The sequence below is a fragment of the Cibotium barometz genome, chromosome 16, assembly GCF_041138505.1.
Source record: "Cibotium barometz isolate CiBa-2024 chromosome 16, ASM4113850v1, whole genome shotgun sequence".
NCBI classification, from domain to species: domain Eukaryota; kingdom Viridiplantae; phylum Streptophyta; class Polypodiopsida; order Cyatheales; family Cibotiaceae; genus Cibotium; species Cibotium barometz.
In genome coordinates this window covers 36,074,523-36,097,232 of record NC_141061.1, presented here as the reverse complement: position 1 = coordinate 36,097,232, position 22,710 = coordinate 36,074,523, and the positions used below count along the sequence as shown (strand labels likewise).

Here is a 22,710-nt window from a genome sequence, read left to right as displayed (position 1 = left end):
CTCTCTCTCAACATCCCGATAGGCTCCAAGACTCCCTCCTTCCCTTCCTCTCACATCCTCTCCATGTTCTCCCACTCTCTCCCTTCTCTGCAAAGATATGGAGATCTGTACAGTGGCATCTAATCAGGCAGGTGTTTTTGCGATGCAGAGAATGTCTTCAATGGAGGTAAATAACTTTAACCACTATTTGTATAAAGCCATGCTTGATTATCGGAGAGTTTTGGTGGACCATTATAGAGCTGATGAGACGCCTCGTGTGAAAATAATGTATTTCGATACACCTTTTTTATTTTATTCTTATTCTATAAAAAAGGAAAGGAATTTTTTGTTCTAGATTCATCAATCTTGGCAATTTTCCTAACTAAGTATCATTACGTATGTATGTTTGCACTTAGCAAGAGAAACTTACGGAAGGGATCCATTACGAGCGGATGATGGATCCCAACTTATAGGACCCATCTCTTACCGTCATCAGGGAGTATGAGAGAGAAAGGAAGAGGAAACAACGAGAGGAGAAAAAATGCAAGAAGAGTGAGGATGGAGTAGATGCTCTTGATAAAAAGAAGAAAAGCACAAAATTTCTTCTGATATAGTAAAAGTTTTCAAGCAAAGGACCGAAGACTTAAACCACTAGTACCTCAAGAGGCCTACTCTTGTAAGAAACCTTCAATTTCTCATTTCAGAACATTTGGCTATGAATGTTATGTGTATATTTCAGATGCATCTAGGACCAAGCTAGATGCCAAAAGCAAGGGTTATAGTCAACAGTAGTCGAAGGCATATCTCTTTCAAGCCTTCGGTCCTCTGCTTGAAAACTTTCACTATATCAGAAGAAATTTTGTGCTTTTCTTCTTTATCAAGAGCATCTACTCCATCCTCACCCTTCTTGCATTTTTTCTCCTCCCGTTGTTTCCTCTTCCTTTCTCTCTCATACTCCTTGATGAGACGGTAAGAGATGGGTCCTATAAGTTGGGATCCATCATCCGCTCGTAATGGATCCCTTCCGCAAGTTTCTCTTGCTAACTGCAAACATACATACGTAATGATACTAAGTTAGGAAAATTGCCAAGATTGATGAATCTAGAACAAAAAATTCCTTTCCTTTTTTATAGAATAAGAATAAAATAAAAAAGGCGTATCGAAATACATTATTTTCACACGAGGCGTCTCATCAGCTCTATAATGGTCCACCAAAACTCTCCGATAATCAGGCATGGCTTTATACAAATAGTAGTTAAAGTTATTTACCTCCATTGAAGACATTCTCTGCATCGCAAAAACACCTGCCTGATTAGATGCCACTGTACAGATCTCCATATCTTTGTAGAGAAGGGAGAGAGTGGGAGAACATGGAGAGGATGTGAGAGGAAGGGAAGGAGGAAGTCTTGGAGCCTATCGGGATGTTGAGAGAGAGGGTGACACAGGGTGGGGGGAGAGGGGGTGTGTGTGTGTGTGTGTGTGTGTGTGTGTGAGAGAGAGAGAGAGAGAGAGAGGGAGGAAGGGAGGGAGGGAGTGAGGGAAAGAGAGCAAAAGGGATGGAGCTCAACTTATGTCTCCACATTATGGTGTGTAACTGAATGACAATATTATAAAGGCATTATTTTTAAACTTTGAAAAGTGAGGGAATGACATTTGCAAATACATTTGAAATTGAAAAAGGAGAATGTGGGACATTTTAAAATACAACTAACAAGCATTGTTAGCTAGCAATGTCTCGGACAACATTTATAGAGCATGTTAACATAAAACACATTGTGGTCTTTCAAATGTAAGGATAGTAAAACTCATATACATGTTCCCCTATTTTCCTTGTGATCACATATGGTCCACAGTATCTTGGAGATAGTTTCATGTACTTCCCTAAGGATAGAGAGATTCTCTAGGATCCTACTCCATGAATATCATGCCTCTTCCCAAAATACTCGACTTGACTTCTTTTGATTGGCATACTATACTGGGCAGCCTTAATGTCCTTTTAGATGATCTCCTTATGATAATCCATCTTGTTTTTAACATTTGGTTGGATACCTCAAACCTGGTACTATTCTAACCAAGTCAGTGGTGTGAAGTAATCCTACCCATAAAGAGCTTTTGTGAAGGGACTCATTTTGATGCTATAGTGATAGGAAGAATTGTAAGAAAATCCTACTATGTGCAAGTATTTGAGGTATTGCCTTCAAACAATTTCATCATATCAACCTTGCAAATCATATAAAAGATTCGGCTACAATAACTTAAACCACTAGTATCTCTTTCAAAATTTTAAAGAAAAACAGAATGGAAATAAGAAGAAAAACTTAGGATCCCTTATGAGATCTTGAGGTTTCCATTGGTGCACCACACCTCCCCTTGAATCTTTTTAAATACCTGCCTCGAATATCTTAGATCTCTTTCATCAATTCCAAAGTTTCACTCAGCTTCCTTTACTCCCTGTGATCTCCTTGGATGCCATCCTTGTGCCACTTCCATTACCCCTATAGACCTTCAAACTTCTTAATATCTCTCGAGAGCTTTTAAATCTTAGTAACCCTTGAAGCTCCTTTTGGATCCCGGATACCTCTCGTGGTTCTTGCTGAGCTTCTTTGAGAACCTTCAAGCCCCATCAATCACCTCATTAATCTTGTTATTCATCAACTAATGGAAGCTAGCTAGACTCACAACAATGCTGAACTAAATCATGTAGTGGTTTCATTGTTAGAACAAGTTAGATTTCTCCACAAGTCATGTGCCATTGACCCCCGATTCCGAATTTGCAACCATTCCTCCCCCCACAATGCCACTCTAGTCACACAAATTAGCCTTTACAAGAAGAGGAGTCATAATCTACACTACAACATGATGACATTGTGATTGTCTCCGTAAGGAATTGGAGATTTCAATGAGGAGAAATTGAAGTTTCATTGATGTGCATATTCATAAAATAATGTAAAATAGACCCTTTTTTTTTAGCTCAAGTGATATATTGGGGCTTAAAATGTGCACACACCCGCATACACACAATTTGTGCACTAGATGTTATGTGCAGAACATTCTTACGCATTTACACTTGTTGAAGAGGTACCACAGCCCGTATTTTAGTCCAAAGAGGAATGCAAAAAAACCTCTCTCTCTCTCTCTCAGAGCAACGGACAACTCGTGAGCCCCTTATTAAGGTACCAAACACATGAGGCTCATCCATGCGTCATCATGATTATGCCAACCTTCATTCATGCCCTCACCACTACAAGTAGCTTTTTAATATAAGCCTTCAGAAGTAACAGATGCATCAATCATCTTGATCCACGATTAAGTTTTCCCTCTCTTCAAGATCTTCTAGAAGTGGAGTTTTAGTAAGTACACTCTAGTACCTTCAGCACCAGTACAGTGAGCTTGGATGGCTATTCATTATGACTAAAACAGCACCATGATCATATGCATTTGATAACGTTTTACATATTTATTACCCTACAAGGTTAATACCATATCCTATATTGATACCACGTTGTAAACTCAATGCATCCTACTCTACACAATTGTCATTTTTCATTAATAGATGCATTGCAACTCTTGCAGTCTAATTTGGTTCTTTAGCCATCTTACATATGTACATGGCATGAAGATTCCAAAACTTTCCATAGTGATACTGCGGCATTTTGCGCTTCCCTACCTTTGTGGTGCTCCTATTGAAGAAAACTAAGGGTGTTTTCTGCCCCTTGGTTTTCTGCTTAAGTCCAACACAACAAAGGCCCTTGGTTGTTTCAGCATCTTCCCACTAGAACAATCAAATTTTTGTCCAAAAAGCTACGCGATAGAGCATGCCATCAAGCTTTCCCTTGTTAGTAAACTTATATAAAGACAGTTTTCTGATGTCACGTGCACGAAACTGTGTGTCTTCTTTCAACCCTAAACACCTTTCATAGGAACACATAGATGCAAAACGCAAAGAAGAGATGGAGAGAAGAGAGAGAGAGAGAGCCGCATTTTCAGTATATTCATAATATGTACAAAAAGCTACAAGTTCTTTGGCAGCCATAGACTTGCCCATAAAAATGTGATCTTGATTCCATGAAGTCCTAGTCTAAGATCCAATCCCTAAAGGACTAAATGAATCAACTAATACTTGGCTGAACCCTTTTATAAGCACGTGGGACAACTTCTTATGCTGGCTGTCGGCCAGCAACAAAAATACACAAAATATTTGAACTGCTACCGACCAGCCAAATAGTACTCACAGTACCCTACCGACCATGTCCTGATCCAAATGGAATCCTTTCTGGTGTCCTGCAATGCCCTGCTCAAGCCTTGAATAATCTGTTCTTCTGCTGCCCTTCAAGGATTAGCATGTCTATGTGCATGCACATGACATCCCCTTTTGCTAAACTTGATGACGAGATTCTTCGGGGGTTCACTATATGTAAACTCTCTGTATCGCATGCGTTCAAGGCCTGATTTAAAAACCCCTTATCTATAAGTTTTTCATGAATAAAACACATCCTTTTTCTATGCAATCTGTAAATACCCCCTTTAAATGGTACCCTTTTGTATGTAAATGTGTTAAAAAATGGATTAAAAAAACCCCTTCTATTGAATACACATGCTACGTTCACATATTTATGAGTGACCCCCCCAAACGGGATTCCAACTTCTCACCCTAGATGACTGTCATCATCCCCTTGTCTCCTCATATGGTCTCCCACACCGTCATCCTTCCCTTTCTAGCAACCTTTTCATTGAAAACCTTGCCTTCGGTCTCTTGATCCACTCCAAATCCCATGCAGATCTACATTTGTTCCACTTTGACCTCTTTTCCTTCTTGCCCTGTCCGTGAACACAAACATGAATCCTTCTTCTTGAAGACTGGTTGTGGGCATCCTTGGCTCCACCTGTTGGATGATCTCCATCCCTTGGAGTGCTCCATCTGTTGATACTGTTGATACTTTATTGAGTTTCAATAGTGCTGCTCGGGCAACCCCAAGTGGCTACCGACTCTCATGAAATGTTCCCGTTCAATTTGCCTGACACCAACCAACTTTGAGAGTCAAGACACATGCTCCGTTACTCTCCTTGGACTGAGCACCTTCATCTGGGATACCTGTCACATGCATCCCGCACTTGGATGCCACGTAGACATTTCTGTACAGAAGGTGCAGGACCTGGGATGGTGAACTGGTCCCATGTGAGCCCAGTCTGGGACGAGTCAGCCAGGGATCCATCTCAGTCGTCCGAGGTCAGGTGTGCATTGTCCTACACATGAGTCCGAGGTTAGGTGTGCACTGTCCTACACATGAAACAGTGCCAGTCCGCGCTGTGAGTCTCCCTCTAGAATGATGTCAGTGGTTCTGTGTATCTGGTATGGTACCGGATGCCAGATCACTGAATAGACTATGTTTAGGACAAGGGGCCAGCCCATAGGGCTACCCCGGAGCTTAGTATGGGCATGGGAATGGTGTGAAACCATCCCCATGTGGGCCAGGAAGGCCCAGGCTGAACCCACCAGCCATGGAGGGGCTGTAGGACAGCCCTAGGGCACAGATAAGGCAATCTCCAAGAGATTACAGCCTTTATATGGCTGTAGGGCATGTATGGGGCAGCCCATACAGGCTGCCCAGCCCTAGGATTGTGGACAAAAGTTGTGTCCAATCAATCGGAAGCAAGCGCATCACTTTCAGTCTGTTAGGAAAAAAAGGCAGTATTTTTTGGGATTTAATTCAGCATTTATTGCTGAATTTTCACCAGTCGTGGGACATTGCCTGTTTCTGTCCCTCGAAGGACGGTTGGTTTTTAGCCTCTGGAAGCCTCCGGAAGTCTCCCACACAGATAGTGGATGGTCAGATTGCGTTCTGGAAAGGAATTGCATTTTCTTGCTATGGCGAGATTCGGTGACGAGAGAGACCCAGAACCATGGGACCAGAGTGCACCAGGCAGCCCAACTAGGGCACCCGGCTTGAGTGTCACAGACATGTTCCAGCAGATGATGCGAGCAATCGCAGACCAGACAGCCAAGTTGGATGAGCAGAAGGCGCGGATCTTGGCTCTGGAGAAGCGTTCTCATCGCGTTTTCCAGCTCCTCCTCCCTCTCCTTCTGTATCCCAGATCCTCGTCACAGGGACCCTCTCGCAAGGTCACAGCCGCAACCAAGCTCCTTGCTTGAGTTGCAAATGCGTGCATTGGAGATCCGACAACGAGAAGACGACGCCATGCGACGCGTGGAACACGAGCGTTACCTCATAGCTTTGGACGCCAGATTGACACCAGCGGCGCCCTCGAATCATTTTTCCGAGAAAATGAATTTCAGTAAGTATAATGGTAAACTCGATCCCACAACTCTTTATTCATGGTTACATCAATTTGAAGCTTACCTTGCCGCAGTGAGGAAAACAGATACTGACAAAGTGATCTTAGCTAGTTGGTACTTGGAAGGTGAGGCCATTCCTCGGTGGACTCAGTGGGCTCATGCCCACACCAGAGTAGGTATGGCAGCTTATGTGTGGGACGAGTTCGTCCGCGACCTTAAGCAGCGGTTTTTACCGCCCCACTACCTTGAGCGACTCGAAGACGAGTTCACGGGAGCCCGTCAGAAATGCAACCAGTCTTTCAGTTTGCCAATAAAATTTCGACCTTGTGTCTACAATTAGGCTTATCTGATACGGACAAGAAAGGGCAATTTTTGTATGGCTTGGACACGCAAATCCAATGGGAGGTGCGTATGTTTAGGCCAGCCACCTTTGAGGACGCACTCTCGCTTGCGTAGAGTGCAGAAATGAAACACAATGGTGGCAAGCCCAAGACTTCCCAGCCGGCTTCTCCCAGGGCTAACACCTCGGGGGGCAAAAGCCAGAACCAGACGGGGTCTTCCCCAAGACAGAGCTCGGGAGCCTCTGGCTCCAAGAACTCAAACAATGCGTCTAAGCTTACTCCAGACCAGAAAGCGGAGGCAGGCAAGACAGGTGGCAAGTTGAGTGCTGAGGAGCTTTCTCAATACAAGGAGGAGGGTAGATGTTTCTTTTGTCATACAAAAGGACATACTTCTCGGGATTGTCCGAAGAAGCCTCCAAAGGCCGCCGCCGCCTCCATGGTGAGCTCACCTCCCACACAGACCCCAGCGGCTAACCCTAGTTCTTCAAACCCCGGTGCTTCAGTTGGAGCAATTATTAGCCGGGAGCTCGAAGATAAGCAAAAGGGCGCCCATGACCAGGAGTATGAGCGCAACGAATTGCTCAAGTCCTTTGGCTGCATAGGCGGCCAGAGAGTCGTTGTCTTGTTTGACAACGGTAGCACAGAGGATGTGGTCACGGAACAGGCTGCTAGGCGTGCCCGTTTCGAGCTGACTCCGGTGGACAAACAGGTTGAGGGTTTTAGCACAGGTATGACAACGAGCGTCAAGTATGAAGCTCTAGGTGCTAAGTTAGTGATTCAAGGCATAGAGTTTGTGCATGACTTTATGGTTGCCCCTCTTGTAGGAGCACACATAATTTTGGGTATCCAGTGGTTTCACAGGTTTCTTCCTGATGTCAAGTGGGACAAGCACACGTTCCAGATCAATCGGAATGTGTCAAACACCCCCGTGACCATTAAGTGTGAGCCAAGTATTCCAAACTTTCCGCTCATAAGCCACTTGCAGGCTAAGCGAGCAGTCAGGAAAGGCGCACAGTGTGCGATGATTTACATCCAGACAGCCCAGACAGTGGCCAGTGCTTCCGAGAAGTACTCGCTTCTCCATGAAAAGTTCCAGAAGATTTTTCTTCGGGACAGCCTCCCTCCCCAGCTCCCCCCGTCCAGACCAAAGGATCACAAGATTGACCTCCTCCCAGGCTCGGAACCCCCGAGCAAGTTTCCGTATCGCCTTTCTAAGGCAATGGAATCGGAGTTGGACCGCCAACTCCAAGAATTGTTGCAAGCTGGCTTCATCCGCCCCAGCGTGTCGCCATTTGCAGCACCGATCTTGTTTGTCACGAAGAAAGATGGGTCTTCCCGGTTGTGTCGATTATCGTGCACTCAACAAGCTGACTATCAAGAGCAGATTCCCGATGCCTCGAATTGACTATATTCTCGAGAGGCTGAATGGAGCAAAGGTGTTCTCAAAACTGGATTTAAAGAGTGGGTACCACCAGGTACGGATTGTAGAGGGGGACATCCCCAAGACAGCCTTTCGTACAGAACTGGCCCACTATGAATTTGTGGTCATGCCATTTGGTTTGACGAACGCCCCAACTACATTTAACCGCATGATGATGCGTGTTTTCCGGGAGTTGATTGGAGAGTGTGTTCATATTTCTGGACGACATACTCATATTTTCAGCTACAGTTGAGCAGCATGACATTGATGTGGAGAAAGTCCTTAAGTTGCTGGAAAGCTGTAACGGGAGGCGGACGCGTGTATTGGAATCGTATAAATGTGAACAAGGTTCTGAGCACTTAACACTTGAGCATTACAACCACAAAGCTAAAAATGACAGTACACCACATAAAGGGACCGATGATAGGCTGACCCCCCCCCTTTAGGTTATATTACCAAAAGAGTCTGCAAAGTACAAGATTACGGGTGCCTGGGGATTCACCACCAGCCTGCACCTGATTCTTCCAAATACATTATGAATGAATACATTTCAAACAAGAGAATCTGTAGGTACATCCGCCCTACACAAGCCTCTTCACAGGTACATCCGCCCTGCACAAGAGTATCACAATCCTCACAGGTACTCCGCCCTGCACAAGATGTAAATGGATCTTTAGGCCCTGTTTCCACGCGAGAAACTGATCCAGAAACCTGTGTTCTCTGCGAGCAAGTGTCCCCAATGCTTGCCCTAAGCACCTGCTATACCAGGAATCCTTGAGACACATCCATGCTCACATATTCCATTGCTGTCCGGTCTGTTTTGTGCAATAACCAGTCCAAAACGGCAACTTTCTGTCGCGAGAAATCCACCTGTAAAGGGTCCTACAGCCCTGTGGAGGTCCCTAGAGCTGTCCTGTACTGTCCAAGTTGACTTTGGACACCTGTAACCAGCCCAAAACTCGCAATAACCAGAAATTGCAGGTCTGAAATTTACCAACCAGCCCTTTAGAAGAGTGTGGGGATCGTTGTCCAAGCTTGTGTGAGTCCGGGAAGCAAGCAACCAGCCCTGTAGCAACTCCCAAAGCTCCAACCAGCTCTCCAATATATTGAATAGTGAGTAAAACAACCCAAAAGGGCCTCTTGAGGGAGGCGCCATTTTCAGGTGCCACCTCAGGGGCCTGGTGGGTACACATGCTGGCTGACATGTGTCCCCATAAGGTGTCCAGGTAGGTGTCCAGCCCATAGTGCTCCATTTGTCCTGTTTCTATAAGTTTAGGTCCAACCAAATGGGAAATGGCCATAAGCTGTCCGGACTTCATTAATTTTGGTCCAACCAAATGCGAACGCATTATAAGTTGTCCGGCTACTTATTAATGAGTGTGGACCTGCAAACCAATAAACCTTAGTAGTAAATGAAGTAAGCTGTAAATTGAGTGTGGACGCACTTACCACCTGCAAAACCCATAAGCCCACAGTTTTAGGCCCAAACAGGAGTGCACACACGTGTCCACAAGGTGCCCGGGCGTCCCCGGTTCCTCGGACTTCACAAGCCAAAATAACAAGCATTGTCCAGGCAGCAAGACAATGTCACACAAAGTAAAATAAAGTTATGGCATGCATCATTTATGCATTGTGCACATGTAAACTTGGAGAACCACCTATTATCATTCTTGTACTTGAAAATATTCCACCTGCCATCATAACACACCATGTGTTCATGGCCTGAATCCACACAGGCACCGCCCGAAAGTCCACAAATGTCCTGCCATGTCCTTGGACTCATATGCATCCACTCATATGATCCATAGACATGCCCAGGTATAATACATACATGCATCCGCATGTTTCTAGGCCTGACACGCATCCGCATGTCCCTAGAATATAGGGGTTGGTGACATTCCCCCCGACTTCTAATCAGTTGACCGAATCAGTTGACCGCAAAACTGAAAAGCCTCCAGATAGGCCTTCAAAAGATCTGGGTAATCCTCGAAGTAGGCCTCATCCATCCATTTCGCATCCAAAGCTGAATAATTCTTGAACTTCACAAGGTACCTACGAACAAGTTTGCCTCCCGCAAGCTTTCGTTCCTTGTGAAAAACAATCTGTTCAGGTTGAAGAATCTCTTCTAGCTCATCCACCTCGGGTGGGTCTTCTAGCTCATCCACCTCGGGTGGGTCTTCCAAAACCGGCTCAAACGGTGTCGGTCCCACATAAGGCCTCAATAGGCTCACATGAAAAGCATTATGCATGTTCCAATGATCTGGGAGTACAAGCCGAAATGCAACATCATTGATCTTCTCCAAGATCTGAAAAGGTCCATAGTACATGTTGGAAAGTTTAGGGTACTTTCCCTCTTTCCCTGGCCTCTTCCGAAGGCGTGCCTTTTCAAATTTCAACAAAACCCAATCTGTCACACCAATTGGCCGACCATTTGGTCCATCTCCAGTTTTTGCGTCTCGTTCACTTGAGGCCAGGCCAGTGTCTCATGTGAAGAGGCCAGTATTTTGCTGACATGGACGGCTGGTGCCACCCATGTGTTAGCAGGATGGTGTCGTATGGACGGGAGCGAGACCAGTGCCACCCGTGTATGACCTGGACTGTGTTCGACCCATGGGACTGTCACGCCATGGAAGAGCCAGTATTCGTGCCGTGTTTTGCCTATGGGACTGTCACACCATAGGGAGACTCGTGCCTGGAACTGTGTCTTACCTATGGGACTATCACTCCATAGGAAGACCAGGTTTTTATGTTTTTTATGTCGTGCCAGTTTTGTGCCGACAGATATTTTGTACTTGTTCCATGAACGGGAGATATGTCCATGTTACTATTTGCACATGCACACATATTTTGCATGTTTGAAACTGTTTTCGCATGACATGTATTTGTGTGTTTGCCTGCTTGACGTGTTACTTACTGAGCGGGGACGCCTGCCAGTGAGTCGTGAAGTCTCCTCTGTATTCTGACGAGTTTTGGTGCATGTGAACAGGTGGTAAGTATGTCGCGCATATTGTTTTAATGTTTCATATTTTAACCTTTTATTTTATAAGGTTAGGTGTTCACATTCACTTAAATGTGGGCCCCCTTTGGGCACCCACTTAGGGGCCAAGGTGGGGAGCCCCACTTTTAAGTGAGTGTGGGGGTGGGCATGGTCACCTACCCACACTAGTCCCCCCCACATGCATGCGTGGAAATCTTTAGTTGTAACTTCATTTTAAATTTTATAAACAAAGGCTTCCTCCATGAAGCGTAGACATGAACCGCTTCCACCATCTTTCGTAAAGAGAAAAACAGCCGGCGACCCTCTCCGGTGCATGTCCTCAAGCAACGCCATCTCCATCACCCTTAGAATTGCTGCACTCCATCGCTGCTCGCGGCTGCACATGCTACTGGTGGATGCGCTAATCCTCCTAAGGCGGCTGCCATCTCCTACAGAATTGCAGCGCATACCCCCCAGGCGGCCATGAAGCTGCTGCGCATGTTTTTTTACAGGCGGCTACTGACAGGCTGCCCTATCCTCTGCACTACAGGCTGCAGCCCTCCACATGCTCCCTGGCGGCTGCTGAACTGTATACGCTTTTGCTCCAAGGCGGTTGCTGACAGGCTGCACTTCAGTACCTTCTGCTGGTGACTGGAACTCCCTACTGCTGAGGGCTGCGCTGGTTGTCCAGTGGGCTGCCCACCACACAAGCAGGCAGCTGCGCAGGCTGCATCCTCTACAGGCGCTGCTTCCTCTGTCTACTGCGGGCGCCTCCTTCTCAACAGAGCGACTGTGTGCTGTGAATCTTCTTCAACTGTGTGCTACAGACCGGTGGCTGCAAGCTACCTCTCTCGACATGCTGTGCCTCGGTGTCTTTCTCAAGTAAGAGCGCACATGGGTATTGGACTTCCTTCTGCCATCCACAACAAGTAAGTGAATTTTCAGATTTAAATAAAGTACTTTGTGTTAAATCTGATAAGGGATTCATTCCCCTCGGTAACACCCGTTCGGTGCCGGGTAGTCCAAGCTATATTGGCGAACCTCGGTCCAAAGGTGCTGAGATCAGGAGAGCCAGGCGTTAGTACGAGAGCGCCTGTTTGTGCGTGGTCTCGGAACACCAGTGAGGCACTCTCCGCGGAGTCCAGTGAAAGCACAGGACCGTAGAGATTGGACCACACTAGTGGTCGTTTTGCTTCGAGCTTCTACATCGAAATTCGACTTCGAGCCTATTTGTTTGGTACTGTTTTCATATGTACATGGACATCATCTGGTACATGGACATCATCTGGTTCTTGGAACCCATGGAGCATTGTATTCATTAAATACTCCCAATAAATATATCATATATTGAGGGGGGGGTCGGCCCGTTGCGGCCCCAGTGCTGGTGTCCATCTTTCCATTTCATTTCATTTCAATTTCAAGTTGTATTAAGTTGTCCATTTCAAATTTGTGGTTTTAAAGTTGTGCTATTAAGCGTGTGGGTGTCCAACGGAGTCTTTCCCACTTGACGGGATCGGTTTCATTGGTATCAGAGCACGGTTGTTTCCCTCTTCCTAGTGGGGAAACGAACCTGTGTACTGGACATCCCGCTTTTAGCAAACTTTGAACACAATGGACAGCCAAGGTAACCCTTTGGAAGTACCAAATTCGAGGGGTCCATCTAGTGCCTCTCGTGGGTCTGATGCCCTGCGAGGTAGACACAAGCCTCTTGAAAGGGTTATGGATAGTGAATCAAAGGGTCATCTGTCTCCAGGAAAGACAGTTATGCTTGAACAAAAGCCTGATGCTATGAGGGTTGAAATGGAACATATGAGAAAACTTTTGCAGGCTCAAGAGCAAGAGTTAAAGTTTTTGCATGAAGATCCCCATCTACAAAGTGCTATTGAAGCCAAGAAGGCTGATGCTATGGTAGATGTAACTTTTGAATCAATGGCTCGTGAAGTGGGCAAGAAACCAAGAGAGTTGGCACTAGCCTACCTCCTCCGCAAAGGTGATATCAAAGAGGGGGATGACGGAGAGCTGAAATTCAGAAATCCACCTCGTTTGAAGCATGGAGATCCCGCATCCCAGAGGTTGAAATCTTTTATGCAAAAGGAAGAGGTGACCGTCACCTCTCGACATGCATCCTCTCCCCAAGGCACTAAGCCTGACAGATATATGTATGCCAGTGCTCATGGAGGGCATGAGAGTCACATGCATGCCAGACATGTATATCATGGTGACAGGTCTACTTCCAGAAAAATTTTGCCTTCTGAGTTGTCTCATGGAGAGACCATGCCATATGCAGGTAAGTCACATGCATCTGAGTTTCGAGTTCGTGGAGCACATGCCACCGTGCCCCATGAAGCTTCTATGACGGCCCATGGAGCCCATGCAGATAGGGCTGCCCCGTTGGATAAGGGGAAAAGAAAAAGAGAAGACCATGAGTCTCATGCCAGGAAGCTCAAGGAATTCAAAGCAGGTGACAAATTAGTCAAATTTGATGTCTTTCATGGTGAACATGATGCTTCTAAGGTGTTAGCATTCGTGGCACAGTTCGACATTGCTTTTAGCGATGAGGATTTCACAGAAAAATCAAAGGTGCGCCATGCTAGCATGTTTTTGAAAGGGACTGCTGCCCATTGGTGGATCACTGAAAAGATCACCAAGGATCCCATTTCTACTTGGAAAGAATTCAAGGATAGATTTTATGCTCAGTTCTTGCCACCCAATGCAGAGCAAACTCTCACTCAAAAGTGGGACAGGCTGGAACAAAGGGATAATGAAAGTGTGCAACAGTATGTTAACAAATTCTGGAAAGTGTTGCTGAAAGTGACTCCCTTTATGCAAATCACTGAAGATGAAAGAAAGAGGAAGTTTCATTCTGGACTGCAACCAGCATATAGATCGGGTATTGAATTGCACCCAAAACATACGTTGCAACAACTCACAGCTTCTGCCCTTGCTACGGAGCAATTGGTGCTCAAGATTAAGCAGGATCAAGGAGGTTCCAACGGGAAGGACAAGGCTGTCCCAAATCAGCAAAAGGGTGGACAGCCACCTAAAAAGAACTTCCGGGAGTCCTACAAGGGTGGTAAAGCTGAAAATAACACATCTAAAGAACAGGGCCCAAGGAAGAACAAATTCGGCTTAACCCCGGAGCAAAGAGAGCAATATGCTAAGGATGGAAAATGCTTTTCTTGTGGTAGCAAAGACCACATGTTTCGACAATGCCCAGATCGCAAACCAAAGCACGAGGACAAGCACACCAAAGCAAATGTTCATGCAGTTCCTGATGTGCAAGGTAATACAGGTCATGATGCAAAAGAGCGTATGGTTTGCAAGGCTTGGGAGCAAATCAAGGATCAGCCCGCACTCTTCATGTTTGATGACTGTGCAACTGACAATTTCATCTCTACGCAAATGGCAGCTGCATTGGGTATTGAGGTTGAAAACATGGGACCTCAGATTGAAGCCGAAGCTGCATTTATTGGTAAAGAGGTGCAGGTTACCCCTTTGATAGGGAAGTTGCGCATCCATATCCAGGGCTACCTTGACAATGAGCATTTCTTAGTTGCTCCACTGAATGGATGTGATGTATTGTTGGGCAAGCCGTGGCATCATAGGCTTGAGCCCCGCAAAGACTACAAGTCTAATATGATTTCTTTTATGCATAAAGGCCGCATGCATTTTATTGATGCTGGCAAAGAAGGGGATTCCATCCCACTTGTATCACACATCCAAATTAATAAAGCAATGAAAAAGAGTCTTTCAGCGTACTTGGTTTTTGTGCGTGATAGTCTTGTGCCAAATCGTCAAAATGTGGATGCTATGTCTAATGATAGGCTGAATTTTCTTAATGCATTCAACGACTGTTTTGCTGACTCGTTGCCAGGTGAACTACCTCCCCAAAGGCCCGAAGATCACCGCATAGATCTTGTGCCAGGTAGTTCTCCACCTAACAAACCCGCATACCGAGTAAGTGCTGCACAACAAGAAGAAATCATGAAGCAGGTAAACGAGCTTTTAGAAAAAGGTTTGGTTCAACCCAGTTCTTCACCTTACTGCTCTCCTGTGCTTCTTGTTCAAAAGAAGGACGGATCATTCCGTATGTGTGTAGACTATAGAGCTTTGAACAAGCTTACCATCAAGAACAGATTCCCTATTCCACGAATTGATGATATCTTGGATAAGCTTGATGGCTCAGCTTGTTTTAGCAGACTTGATTTGAAGAGTGGCTATCACCAGATACGTGTGGTGCCACAAGATGTCCATAAGACTGCATTCAGGACAGCCTTCGGATTATATGAATTCTTGGTAATGCCTTTTGGTCTCACCAATGCTCCTGCTACTTTTAATCGTATGATGGATAGGATATTCTGACCCCATCGCAAGTTCACAGGAGTTGTCATGTGCATCACAGATGCCATGGACATTCTCAGGGCTAGAACCAGAAGAGGCAGCCAGATAAAGAGTAGAATCAGGATGATAGAGCACAGATCACCTTGGGCAGTGAAGACTGGAGACAGGCATGGAGAGCAAACTGAAGACCAGATGGTTGTCGGCTGCAGGAAAGGGTGTTGCTGGCTGCACACAGGGCTGTCGGCTGCACATTGGAGTGGTTGGCTGTACCAGAATACAAGGCGGCTGAGAAGCGCATGCATCAGGACCAGTCGGCAGCATTAAACATGTTTTATGCATTTATGACTGGCCGACCAGCAGTCGGCCAGCATAAAATATGTCCAAGACACCTATATAAAGCATAGATGCTCATCATTGTAAGCATTCTCTCCCACTAGGGGATTGGATCATAGGAGGTCCCATAGGGGACAGAATTTAGGGTTAGGAACCTTTTTATGAAGGCAGCCCATGGCTGTACAGATTTGTACCTTTTTTGTACATAGTATATACTGAAATTCCAGCACTTCTCTCTCTCTCTCTCTACTCTCTCTCTACCTTCGTTTTTGCATCATGGTGCGTTTTTGCATCAGAAGGTCTTCAAGAGTGTTTAGGGCTGAAAGAAGACTACCCAGAGCTTCCGCGCGTTACATTGGTATCAGAGCATCAGGCTCAGCCAAGCTAAACACTGATTCAGTCCCAGATGATGGTGTACAGGTCCAAGGTACAGGAAAGTACACGGATTCGAAGCCCAAGGCGGAACACAGATCGGGAAGAATTCCCAGGAGGTGTGTTGGTGGTGTTCCACAGTGCCAGATGGGGATGGCAGTTCCGTGAGCCAGATAGGTTCTAAGGGAACGGTCCCAAGGGAGGTTGATCCTCCAAGGGTGATGTGAGAGTGCCAGGCTCAGTTCCAGACCAAGACCGTGTTCAGAGTCAAGGCAGGAATGGATTGTGGACTAGAGGAAGACCAGATGCATAGATCTTCATCAGAGACAGAGTGGTTTGGAGAACAGATCGGATTTTCAGAGAAAAAGGTTTGCCAGGGATGGATGATGACAGAGGGACTTCGGAACAGGATTGGGATGATGACAGTCATCCAAGAGCAGGTTGGATTCCCGTCATCAAGTTTAGCAGAGGGGGATGTCATGTGCATCACAGATGCCATGGACATTCTCAGGGCTAGAACCAGAAGAGGCAGCCAGATAAAGAGTAGAATCAGGATGATAGAGCACAGATCACCTTGGGCAGTGAAGACTGGAGACAGGCATGGAGAGCAAACTGAAGACCAGATGGTTGTCGGCTGCAGGAAAGGGTGTTGCTGGCTGCACACAGGGCTGTCGGCTGCACATTGGAGTGGTCGGCTGTACCAGAATACAAGGCGGCTGAGAAGCGCATGCATCAGGACCAGTCGGCAGCATTAAACATGTTTTATGCATTTATGACTGGCCGACCAGCAGTCGGCCAGCATAAAATATGTCCAAGACACCTATATAAAGCATAGATGCTCATCATTGTAAGCATTCTCTCCCACTAGGGGATTGGATCATAGGAGGTCCCATAGGGGACAGAATTTAGGGTTAGGAACCTTTTTATGAAGGCAGCCCATGGCTATACAGATTTGTACCTTTTTTGTACATAGTATATACTGAAATTCCAGCACTTCTCTCTCTCTCTCTCTACTCTCTCTCTACCTGCGTTTTTGCATCATGGTGCGTTTTTGCATCAGAAGGTCTTCAAGAGTGTTTAGGGCTGAAAGAAGACTACCCAGAGCTTCCGCGCGTTACAGGAGTCTTCTTTGATGATATCTTGGTTTTCTCCAAGAATGAGCAGGAACACAGAACTCATTTGGTCACAGTGTTCGAAGAGTTGCGGAAGCATAAACTTTTCGTCAATGCCAAGAAAAGTGAGTTTTTCCTTTCAAAGATTCATTATCTGGGTCATATTGTATCCAAAGATGGAGTTACAATGGATCCTGCAAAGATAGAGACCATCCGGAATTGGCCCGAATTGCAAAACGTACATCAAGTACGTAGTTTTCTGGGATTATGTTCGTACTACAGGCGTTTCATAAGGCATTTTGCTATGATTGCCACTCCTCTACATGATCTCACGAAGAAGAAAACTGCTTTCAAATGGACTTCAAAGGAACAGGATGCTTTCTTGCAGCTTAAGCATGCGATCATATGTGGTCCAGTATTGATTGTTCCTGACTTGCACAAGTCATTCGTTGTTGAATGTGATGCTTGTGGTGATTGCATAGGAGCTGTCCTAAACCAAGAAGGGCATGCAGTTGCATACGAGAGCCGTCGTTTGCATGATGCTGAGCTTCATATGGATATCTATGAGAAAGAGCTCTTGGCTGTAATTCACGCCTTCAAGATTTGGAAACATTACCTTCTTGGGGCTGAATTTGTAGTCAAGACAGATCATCAAAGCTTGAGATACTTTCTATCTCAAACCAAGCTTTCAGAGAAGCAAATGAGAATGGCAAACTTTCTTTCCATGTTTCATTTTCAGATTGTGCATACTCCAGGAAAGAAAAATGTGGTGGCCGATGCACTATCTAGGAGGCCTTATGTTGCTGCAGTCTCAGTGGCCTCTCATGGAGATCTATCTGCTATGAGAGATTTGTATCATTTGGATGCTGATTTTTGCCATATATGGACTGATTTGATGGCTGGTCATTCACATGCCTCTTATGTTATCAACGAGGGTTATCTCATGAAGGATAATTGCCTATGTGTGGTGAAGGATTTGCGTACAAAGGTTATGGACGAATGTCACGCTCCACCATGTGCTGGTCATAGAGGTATTATGCCTACTACTCGCATGATTGAGAGGTATTTCTTTTGACCGAGCATGCGTAAAGACATTGAGGCTTATGTGCGTGCATGTATCACTTGCCAAAAGGTGAAATTTGATAGGCAAAAGCCTCCAGGTTTGCTTCAGCCATTGCCTATTCCCTCGCAACCTTGGGAAAGTATCACGATGGATTTTATTATGGATTTGCCTAGATCCCAGCATGGGAATGATGCTATTTGGACTATTGTGGACAGGTTTAGCAAGCAAGCTCATTTCTTGCCCGTCAAGAAAACCATCAAAGCTAATCATATGGTAAAGCTTTTTCTTGCTAATATTTTCAAGCATCATGGTATGCCTTAATCCATTGTTGAGGATAGAGATCCCAGGACTACAAGCCTATTTTGGAGGGCTTTATTTGATAATATGGGTACTAAGATTGAGTTTTCATCAGCTTATCATCCCCAAACGGATGGCCAAAGTGAAGCTGCAAATTCAGCCGTGTTGGATTTATTGAAATGTTTTGTGGCAGATCAAAAGAGTGCATGGGAGAAGTATCTTCCACTTGTTGAGTTTGCCTACAACAATACGATCCATGCTTCCACAGGAAAGGCTCCATTTGAGATTATTTATGGCAGAGTGGTATTGCCACGCATCCTTCGTACTAAGGATGAGATATTTGCAGCTGATGAATATGTTCGTGACTTGGATGTTGCCTTTGGTCAGGTGCGGACAGCCATTGCAAGATCTCAGGATAAGCATAAAATGGCTGCTGACAAGCATAGAAGGGACATGGAAGTCAAAGAAGGTGATTGGGTATTGCTGAAATTTGAGAAGGCTAGGCTTCGCAAGAGGCCCGAACGAGAAGGATCATATCCTAAGCTTTCTCCTCGCTATTATGGACCTTTCAGAGTGATTCAGAAGATCAATGAAGTGTCCTATAGGCTTGCTCTACCTAGTCATTGGAAGATTCACAATGCTTTTCATGTGAGTCTATTTCGGAAATATGTGGGGCCAGATCCTGATGAGCCTGTCACACAGAAGATCCGCCAGAAATTGAAGAGCTTGAGGAGATCCTCCAGCCAGAACAGATTGTTTTTCACAAGGAGAGAAAGCTACCTGCCGGAAAGCTTTCCAGGCGATACCTTGTGAAGTTTAAAAATTATTTGCCTATTGATGCCAAATGGGTAAATGAGGATTATTTTGCAGATTATCCGCAGTTGTTGCAGGCATATCTTGAGGCTTTTCAGTTGAGGTCAACTCTTTAGAAGCCCGGGGGGATGTCACCAATTGGCCGACCATTTGGTCCGTCTCCAGTTTTTGCGTCTCGTTCACTTGAGGCCAGGCCAGTGTCTCATGTGAAGAGGCCAGTATTTTGCTGACATGGACGGGAGCCAGACTGGTGCCACCCGTGTGTTAGCAGGATGGTGTCGTATGGACGGGAGCCAGACCAGTGCCACCCGTGTATGACCTGGACTGTGTTCGATCCATGGGACTGTCACGCCATGGAAGAGCCAGTATTCATGCCGTGTTTTGCCTATGGGACTGTCACACCATAGGGAGACTCGTGCTTGGAACTGTGTCTTACCTATGGGACTGTCACTCCATAGGAAGACTAGGTTTTTATGTTTTTTATGTCGTGCCAATTTTGTGCCGACAGATATTTTGTACTTGTTCCATGAACGGGAGATATGTCCATGTTACTATTTGCACATGCACACATATTTTGCATGTTTGAAACTGTTTTCGCATGACATGTATTTGTGTGTTTGCCTGCTTGACGTGTTACTTACTGATGAGCGGGGACGCCTGCCAGTGAGTCGTGAAGTCTGCTCTGTATTCTGACGAGTTTTGGTGCATGTGAACAGGTGGTAAGTATGTCGCACATATTGTTTTAATGTTTCATATTTTAACCTTTTATTTTGTAAGGTTAGGTGTTCACATTCACTTAAATGTGGGCACCCCCTTTGGGCACCCACTTAGGGGCCAAGGTGGGGAGCCCCACTTTTAAGTGAGTGTGGGGGTGGGCATGGTCACCTACCCACACTAGTCCCCCACACATGCATGCGTGGAAATCTTTAGTTGTAACTTCATTTTAAATTTTATAAACAAAGGCTTCCTCCATGAAGCGTAGACATGAACCGCTTCCACCATCTTTCGTAACGAGAAAAACAGCCGGCGACCCTCTCCGGTGCATGTCCTCAGGCAACGCCATCTCCATCACCCTTAGAATTGCTGCACTCCATCGCTGCTCGCGGCTGCACATGCTACTGGTGGATGCGCTAATCCTCCTAAGGCGGCTGCCATCTCCTACAGAATTGCAGCGCGTACCCCCCAGGCGGCCGTGAAGCTGCTGCGCATGTTTTTTTTACAGGCGGCTACTGACAGGCTGCCCTATCCTCTGCACTACAGGCTGCAGCCCTCCACATGCTCCCTGGCGGCTGCTGAACTGTATACGCTTTTGCTCCAAGGCGGTTGCTGACAGGCTGCACTTCAGTACCTTCTGCTGGTGACTGGAACTCGCTACTGCTGAGGGCTGCACTGGTTGTCCAGTGGGCTGCCCACCACACAAGCAGGCAGCTGCGCAGGCTGCATCCTCTACAGGCGCTGCTTCCTCTGTCTACTGCGGGCGCCTCCTTCTCAACAGAGCGGCTGTGTGCTGTGAATCTTCTTCAACTGTGTGCTACAGACCGGTGGCTGCAAGCTACCTCTCTCGACATGCTGTGCCTCGGTGTCTTTCTCAAGTAAGAGCGCACATGGGTATTGGACTTCCTTCTGCCATCCACAACAAGTAAGTGAATTTTCAGATTTAAATAAAGTACTTTGTGTTAAATCTGATAAGGGGTTCATTCCCCTCGGTAACACCCGTTCGGTGCCGGGTAGTCCAAGCTATATTGGCGAACCTCGGTCCAAAGGTGCTGAGATCGGGAGAGCCAGGCGTTAGTACGAGAGCGCCTGTTTGTGCGTGGTCTCGGAACACCAGTGAGGCGCTCTCCGCGGAGTCCAGTGAAAGCACAGGACCGTAGAGATTGGACCACACTAGTGGTTGTTCTGCTTCGAGCTTCTACATCGAAATTCGACTTCGAGCCTATTTGTTTGGTACTGTTTTCATATGTACATGGACATCATCTGGTTCTTGGAACCCATGGAGCATTGTATTCATTAAATACTCCCAATAAATATATCATATATTAAGGGGGGGGTCGGCCCGTTCCGACCCCAGTGCTGGTGTCCATCTTTCCATTTCATTTCATTTCAATTTCAAGTTGTATTAAGTTGTCCATTTCAAATTTGTGGTTTTAAAGTTGTGCTATTAAGCGTGTGCGTGTCCAACGGAGTCTTTCCCACTTGACGGGATCGGTTTCACAATCACCTTGTTTGAATTGTACATCCCTTCTATGCTTATCAGCTACCTTTTTATTCTTGGTTTGAGACCTCTCTATGGCTGTCCGTACCTGTGCAAATGCAGTATCCAAGTCTCTGACATACTCATCTGTTGCAAAAATCTCATCCTTTGTACGAAGGATGGGTGGTAGTACCACCTTGCCATAGATAATCTCAAAGGGCGCCTTGCCCGTAGAAGTATGTACCGTATTGTTGTAGGCAAACTCCACAAGTGGTAAATACTTCTCCCAATCCGATTTGCGGTCGGATACATAAGATTTCAGCAAGTCGAGGACGGTTGAATTTGCTATTTCACTTTGCCCATCTGTCTGTGGATGGTACGCTGATGAGAAGTTCAGCTTTGTACCCATATTGTCAAACAATGCGTACCAAAATAAGCTTGTGGTTCTAGGATCTCTATCCCCCACAATAGATTTAGGCATGCCATGGTGTTTGAATATCTGTGCCAAAAACATTCTAGCCATATAATCTGGCTTTATTGTCTTGCACACGGGAATGAAATGTGCCTGCTTGCTAAACCTGTCAATGATGGTCCAAATAGCATCATTTCCCTGTGGCGTCCTTGGCAAATCCATAATGAAATCCATAGCAATGCTTTTCCATGGTTCATTTGGTATAGGCAAAGGCTGAAGCAATCCAGGTGCTTTATGTCGGTCAAACTTGACCTTTTGACATACCATACATTCACGTACATATGCTTCAATATCCTTGCGAATATCTGGCTGTCACCAGGAGGTGAAACTTTTTGCAGTTGTTTTCTTTATTTACATTTCTTTATAAATATATATTTTTCTTTTCTTTCTCTTTGGTTGCTGTTGTTTTCCCCCGGGATCTCTTGGAAGGGCTTGGACCATTGCAATGTCAGAATGGGTCAGCCAGTGGGACTTTGGACCAGTGGGGTTGGCTAAGCCTGAGAACTGCACTGAAAGATGAATGACAGTGTCCAGGACATGGGCACTGAAAGATGAATGACAGTGTCCAGGACATGGCCACTGAATGAGGACATAGGCCGGTTTACACTAGTAAGTGGCCGCCACCGAAATGTGAATGTATCTTGAATTCTGAGCAAATTCTGAAGTGACCGTAGTGGTCAAAGATGGTCAGGAGACCAGAA

At 45.8% G+C, this 22,710-nt stretch overlaps 1 protein-coding gene across 2 annotated transcripts in view; it reads right to left on the bottom strand.

Annotated features, from left to right (window-relative positions):
- Nucleotides 1–2,315: 2,315 nt before the first annotated feature.
- LOC147630593 (pentatricopeptide repeat-containing protein At2g03880, mitochondrial-like) overlaps nucleotides 2,316–22,710 on the bottom strand; it is a 32,014-nt gene continuing 11,619 nt past the window's right edge. The window contains exon 4 of one of the 2 annotated variants that reach the window (XM_086810528.1): nucleotides 2,316–2,590. In XM_086810528.1, the coding sequence (XP_086666654.1) occupies nucleotides 2,414–2,590 (177 nt within the window). In that variant the 3' untranslated portion in view covers nucleotides 2,316–2,413. Of the gene's footprint in view, nucleotides 2,591–3,944; nucleotides 4,425–22,710 lie in introns of those variants that run through there. The other variant, XM_086810529.1, reaches the window with a different exon arrangement.